This window comes from Sinohyriopsis cumingii, chromosome 14, assembly GCF_028554795.1.
Source record: "Sinohyriopsis cumingii isolate HCF-2022 chromosome 14, ASM2855479v2, whole genome shotgun sequence".
NCBI classification, from domain to species: domain Eukaryota; kingdom Metazoa; phylum Mollusca; class Bivalvia; order Unionida; family Unionidae; genus Sinohyriopsis; species Sinohyriopsis cumingii.
This window is the reverse complement of record NC_142974.1, coordinates 116,833,557-116,840,695: the sequence shown is the minus strand read 5'-3', so window position 1 is coordinate 116,840,695 and position 7,139 is coordinate 116,833,557. Positions and strand designations below refer to the sequence as shown.

Sequence of the window (7,139 nt, the reverse complement as noted above, 5' to 3'; positions counted from 1 at the left end):
ACCTTGGATAAGAAATTGGTCTTGTGAGCAACGATTTAAGAATATAGCTGCTAAATTGCAATACCTAAAGATGAAGAGATGTTAGATGATATACATGGAGATAATGTGACATGTACAGATGTGTAAGAAACGAAGTATATATGACTCAGACTTTGCAAAGAGAAATATATAAATTGGTCCTGAGCACGGATGCAAAATTTGATACGTCACTTCTTAGCTCAGGTGCTTTGATGTAAGTGAAATAACATGAAAAGCACGAACATTATGAAATTTATTGATTTATTCAGCACACAGAATTTCATATATGCTAACTATAGTATGATAAAAAGTACGTGTAGCTGTTTTTGTTCCGAGCTGGGATTTTATCATTCGTGATGTGACTGTCCATATTCTACATGGACATAAATTGACGTCTACAAAGGAGAATAAACCGAATATATATTAGCAATTTTCAAAGAGAAATATACAAGTTGGTTCTGAGCAAGCATGCTAAAATTGAAACGGTAGGTTGATGTGAAGGAAGCCCAACACATTTTACTTAGGCACATACAAACACAGATGTATAAGTTAGTTGTTTATACGGGTGCTAGAATTCATACGGTACTTCATAGCACATGTCCATAGATCTAAGGAGCACGAAACAATATAATTCCATAATATTCGTTGATTTCTGTACATTTGCAGACTAGACTATATTTATTATTGTGTTGTAGAGAAACACGAATCTAGAGGCTGGTTTACAGTACGGATGCAAATATTCGAGTGGTATTATTTACCCCGTTCTTGTAGGCGCTACATGACAGAGAAAAGCGCTTCTTGTAATTCCAAGATTGATCATGGACACAGAATTTTAAAAAAACTTAGGAATGATTTTGACTATTGCTAGAAAATACCTTTAATTGTTTTGGTTCCTGGTGAGAATATTATGGTCCCTGATGTAATGGTTACAGGATTAAAAAAAAACAGTCGTGAATTTGTATAGTGCTATGGGGATCTGATACTTTGACATTTCTTCTGAGATCTGTATGCGAGACTTATCAAAATTTTTAAACATTCTGAAACCAGTGGGGTTAGTTCGAGGTGAGGATGGTGTAAGGAAGTCTGCAATACGATATGTAATTACGTCCATTGTACTATGAGTTGTTTTTTCGTTGTCAGAGTTTTACCCATATTAATCGAGGATTCCAAAAGGTCCCTTAATTTCATCTGAATTTTGTGCAGGCACAATACGTACGTAAGGTGCGGTAGCTCGTGCGCTTATTTAATTGACCTATCGCCAGTTGTCAATCATTCCACTCGACTGACCAATCAGCGAGCGCTATTGTGCACACCTCCAGGCACTGTTTACGTCCGCCATTTTCCTCCGACAAGCTGCTTCTTTCGATATCGACTCGGCTATTGTATATCAATACATTTTTTTCAGTTCTTCAGTTGAATGCTTCCAGATCATACATATGTCATCTATAAATCTGAACCAAAGAAATGGATTAAACTTTTCGTTTTAAATAAAATCCTTTTCTAATTCACCCATGAAAGGGAAGAGTATATAGGAGCCATATTAATACCCATTATCTGTCTGTAATTCGTATTATTAAATTGAAAATAATTATTTTCTAAGATACGTTTTTATTATTTTGCAAATATCTTCGCTAGATAGTGTACTATTATTAGGATTGTTATGAAGAAAATATTTGCACGCTTCAATACCATCTGCATGCGAAATGTTGGTATATAGTGATGTTACATCTAATGATACCAGGATTGAAATTATCAGATAGATGTGGAATAGACTTCGACTTTTTAATGAAAGTAGTTTTATCTATAATGTATGAAGGAAGTGATTTCATGTTCTAAAACACTATCAATAAATTTGGATAGGTTTTCAGTATATGAATTACAAGCTGGGTCGTCCTGGAAAATTTAAAGGTAAATTATGGTTAAGATTTGTATGAGTTTTGGGTAATATGTAGAACTGATGTGTACGTATGTTAAGAAGGAAAGTATCAAATTCCTCACAAACGGAATTATTATTTTTAGCGATCTCATTAATGACGTTCAACTTCTTTCACATAATCATCTTGATTCACAATAATAATATTGTTTGACTTATCATCCTTTTTAATCACTATACTGTCGTCATTCATTAGATTATATACAGAAATAATTTCTTCCTTATAAATATTAATATGATATTGCTTTAATTAAGTTAATATCTCTTTTGTGATCGCGTATATATATATATATATATATATATATATATATATATATATATATATATATATATATATATGAATCACGTAAAAGATTACTTAATTCTGTTATAAAAAGGTTATTTGGGTGACAAGTTTTGGAATGACTTCTCCAACCAATTGGGGCGACTTCTCCAACCACTCATTCACTGTTGCTCTGTATGCGTGTGTGACGTGAGAGAGAGAGAGAGAGAGAGAGAGAGAGTTACTGTTAATGTCATATTTAGTAGTAGAGATAAGCTTTTCCTTACTAATGGAACATTTAACATGAACAATGATAGCTCCAAATTGAGGTTTAATATTTTGCAAACAAATTTTCTCTGTAATCGTAAGAAACATGTGATGATTTTGTTATGTTGCACTGAAATATCAAATATGAGAGAGAGAGAGAGAGATGTTTTCATATGCATTCGCTTTAGCCGTGAGAAAAAAGAAGAAAAATCACTTTATATTACATTACTCTGTGCACGAATAAATATTGTTAATTCACTTTACTTGAAGAGACAGAGGTAACATATTTATTATCTTTTTGTTGTTCTAGTTCTTCTTCTTCGTACAATTGTTAATAAAGGGAAATTACTCTTAAATTGGTTCCCAGCGTGGATGTTTGGCAGTGGTTCTAGCTGTGGACTTCCGGTTCTTCTCCCGGATGTGCACTGCAAGGCACTGTTGGAACCGTGAAATTTCTGATACATTATTTATGCAGAGCGGTGCTTGGAAGATGTCGATGCACGCAAAAGATAAGCCTTTTAAATGTGACGTTTGTGATGAAATGTTCAGCAAGAATAATGCTTTGAAGAAACACACGAGGATACATACTGGAGAAAAACCGTTGAAGTGTGAAGTTTGTGATAAAACATTTAGTTCTAGTAGTAATTTGACACAACACACAAGGATACATACTGGAGAAAAACCGTTCAGGTGTGAAGTATGTGATAAAATGTTTAGTTTGAAGAATTCTTTGAAATTACACACGAGGATACATTCTGGAGAAAAACCTTTCGAGTGTAAAGTTTGTGATAAAACATACAGTGACTATACAAGTTTCAGGAACCACACGAGGACACATACTGGAGAAAACCCATTCAAGTGTGAAGTTTGTGATAAAACATTTAGTTCTGGTAGTAATTTGACACAACACACAAGGATACATACTGGAGATAAACTGTTTGAGTGCAGAGTTTGTGATAAAACATATAGTGACAGTAAAGGTTTAAAAAACCACACGAGGATACATACTGGAGAAAAACCGTTCAAGTGTGAACTTTGTGATAAATCCTTTAGTGATAGTGGTTATGTGAAGACACACATGAGGATCCATATTGGAGATAAACCATTCAAGTGTGAAGTTTGTGATAAAACATATAGTGACTATAAAAGTTTCAGGAACCACACGAGGATACATACTGGAGAAAACCCATTCAAGTGTGAAGTTTGTGATAAAACATTTAGTTCTAGTAGTAATTTGACACGACACACAAGGATACATACTGGAGAAAAACCGTTCAAGTGTGAACTTTGTGATAAATCCTTTAGTGATAGTGGTTATGTGAAGACACACATGAGGATACATACTGGAAATAAACTGTTTGAGTGCAGAGTTTGTGATAAAACATATAGTGACAGTAAAGGTTTAAAAAACCACACGAGGATACATTCTGGAGAAAAACCTCTTAAGTGTAAAGTTTGTGATAAAACATATAGTGACTATAAAAGTTTCAGGTACCACACGAAGACACATACTGGAGAAAACCCATTCAAGTGTGAAGTTTGTGATAAAACATTTAGTTCTAGTGGTAATTTGACACGACACACAAGGATACATACTGGAGATAAACCGTTTGAGTGCAGAGTTTGTGATAAAACATATAGTGACAGTAAAGGCTTAAAAAACCACATAAGGACACATACTGGAGAAAAACCGTTCAAGTGTGAACTTTGTGATAAATCCTTTAGTGATAGTGGTTATGTGAAGACACACATGAGGATACATACTGGCGATAAACCATTCAAGTGTGAAGTTTGCTATAAAACATTTCATGACAGGAATCATTTCAAAAGACATAGAATGATTCATACTGGACATAAACCATGCAAGTGTGAAGTTTGTGATAAAACATTTCGTGACAATAATCATTTGAAGAGTCATAGGATGATCCATGGTGGAGATAAAACATTCAAATGTGAATTTTGTCAGAAAATGTTTAGGCATTGCTCTTCTTTAAAGGTTCACATGAGGATCCATACTAGAGATAAAATATTCAATTGAGAATTGTGTCAAAAAGTGTTTAATTATAGTAGGGGTTTAAAGGTGCACATGAGGAAACATACAAGAGAAAAACCATTCAGATCTGAAGTTTGTGATGCAGTGTTTTTATATCCTTCGAGATTGAAGAAACACATGATGATACATACTGGAGATAAACCATTCAAATGTTAATTTTGTAGTGAAACATTTAGGCAAAGTAACATTTTTTATGATCACGGAAGGATTCATACTGGAGATAAACCAATTAAATGTGAGCTGGTTTGTGATAAAATGTTTAAAGAACAGTGGTTTGAAGGTGCACATGAGGATACATAATGGAAAACAAACATTAAAGGGTGTACAGTAGTGTTTTAGTTTTTTGGTTAGCGGATTTGCTTATAACATATTTTTTAAATGAATGTTTTTTCCTAGTATATGATTTTTCACACTTGAAACTACTCTGTCATTATCACCATGACATCACTGAGCACAGTGTGATGTAGGTTTCCTTTCTGGTTGGCAGAAAGACCATAGGCTTCCTCTATATTTGATAACTAACTGTGATGTTCTCCAAAGAATGATATCTTTCCTTTAGTACTATCATTTAATCTGACTCAGATTGTAAACCAGTATATTGGTTTAAAGTCGATAAATCTGATTCTAAAATTAATGATGGCATTTATTTTGGATTCGATGATGGCATTTTTATTGGATTCTTCTATGTTCCTCCAGTTCAAGATTTTATACTGAAGAGATGATTGATATGCTTAAATCAAAATGTGATATGCTCAAATTCAAAGTGTGAGAAATATGCATATCATTACTGAATCATAAATAAATAGGTTAAGTCTTAAACAGCCTTATTTGAGATTGTATGGATGAAGCAGTCTCTTATATTCTTTAGTGCCTTATAACTGTTATATATTGTTAGTACACACTTCAGTTAGTAATACATTTGCATAATATGAGAGTTATCTCATCCTTTGTTGCCATGGTGATTCCATCAACCAGAGTTCTGCATGCACTTTGTTTGTGACCTCATAGTGATTATATGATGACCCCTAATTTTATGCATTCTTCCAGTGCATGTGTGCTATATGTACATGTGCACACTTTGTGTCTAGATAGTCCTTTCCAACTCTTTGCCCGTGTCTATTTCTGCTTGTACTTGTGTACAACTATATCATTGGTATAGGTGAGAAACCAGTGTGTCACATTAACAGAGCCAGGCAGCACAAGTGCCATTTTAGCCTTTTAGAACCTTATTTGTGTTCCACGTATCATCTATACAGATTAAGGCTGTGCCAGTAACCTAGACAAAAGCAGCACACAAACAATGGCTATTTGGATTCCATGTAGCTTCTGCTATATTGTTTTCTGCATTGACTGAATATCCAGATAACTATTATTATACTCAGACAATTTGACTGTCGCCATTTTTATATGGAACCTCGAGTGAGAAGTGAAAAAGAAATGAGGTGCTCTGAAATCCACCAGTGATAGTCTTGAGTGAAAATAACCCAAAATCATTTTGTCTTAAGTCTCAGTGTGGCTTGATTTTGAGCTGACATGCACTACTTATTCTGCTACACCAGGAAAGTAACACAATAATGAAAGCGAAATTTGTTCATTTGATGTGTTCTTTGTACATCTCTTGGTCTTTATGCCTCTGAATTCAGTCCTTGCAAATATCACCACAATTTCTCACTAATCAGCAGCTAGTCGAAGTCTTTGAACTTGCCACCCAGCTATTTTCATCTGGGGGTCTTTTAGCCACTGGTTCTGACATTGTAAATATCTACAAAGCTAAAATGACCAGTTGATCAAGACATTTTCACACTCAGCAAGTGGTTGAAACACGACTGTCAGGCCTGTAAATTTGCTGCCTAGCTATTGCATGCATACTGAGTACTCCTGCGTAAGTTATTTTCTGCATACCAGATGATAAAAAAAATTGCATCCAAATATTGGTCATTAAGCATTTCTGAGACTTCCGTGCTATCAAACAGTAATTTTTTATACGTCCAATGAGATATATTAACGGTGTTATTTAAATGGCATACTCAATGAATGATAAGTGTCAAGTATCGTATCAGTAAAAAATAAATTGTACAAAGCATCAATATTTAAATTCTTCTTTTCTTTTGACAAAATACTTTTACACAGAAATTATGGGTAAACACTTGCTGAAGTGTACTTAGTGAATACGTTCATTTAAGTATTATTTAGTACAATCATTTTGATCGATGTTTTCTGTAAGAAAGGAAGATGGAAAGTTCAGTGCTTGTATTTGTGGCACTTCTTGTGCTGATTTGCTGTTAAACACCAAACAACCAAATTGAATAACCAAAAATAGTAATATGATGAATTTAATGGCTAGAACAGATATTTGAGTGATTGCGGACTAAAACTTATACAGACACATATAAAGGATTCTTTTGATAGATGTCTGTTCACCTGATGCTTCTAATTGTGTGTGTGTGTCTGTCTGTGTTGGATGTTTGTACTATAAAGTAAGTGCCATCAGATTGTATAAGAATATGTGTTCTCTACTTGTATATGTGCATTAGGCATGGCAGACTTCCAGGTGGATACCATTCCATTCTCTTTTTTTTAGTTTGCCTTGTGTGAAGACTTTAGCA

At 34.1% G+C, this 7,139-nt stretch overlaps 1 protein-coding gene across 1 annotated transcript; it reads left to right on the top strand.

Annotated features, from left to right (window-relative positions):
- The first annotated feature begins 2,888 nt into the window (after positions 1-2,888).
- LOC149784664 (uncharacterized) lies at positions 2,889-6,620 on the top strand. Its single transcript, XM_089932710.1, has one exon. The coding sequence runs from the start codon at positions 2,899-2,901 to the stop codon at positions 4,516-4,518; it is 1,620 nt and encodes a 539-aa protein (XP_089788836.1). The 5' UTR covers positions 2,889-2,898; the 3' UTR covers positions 4,519-6,620.
- Positions 6,621-7,139: the final 519 nt, after the last annotated feature.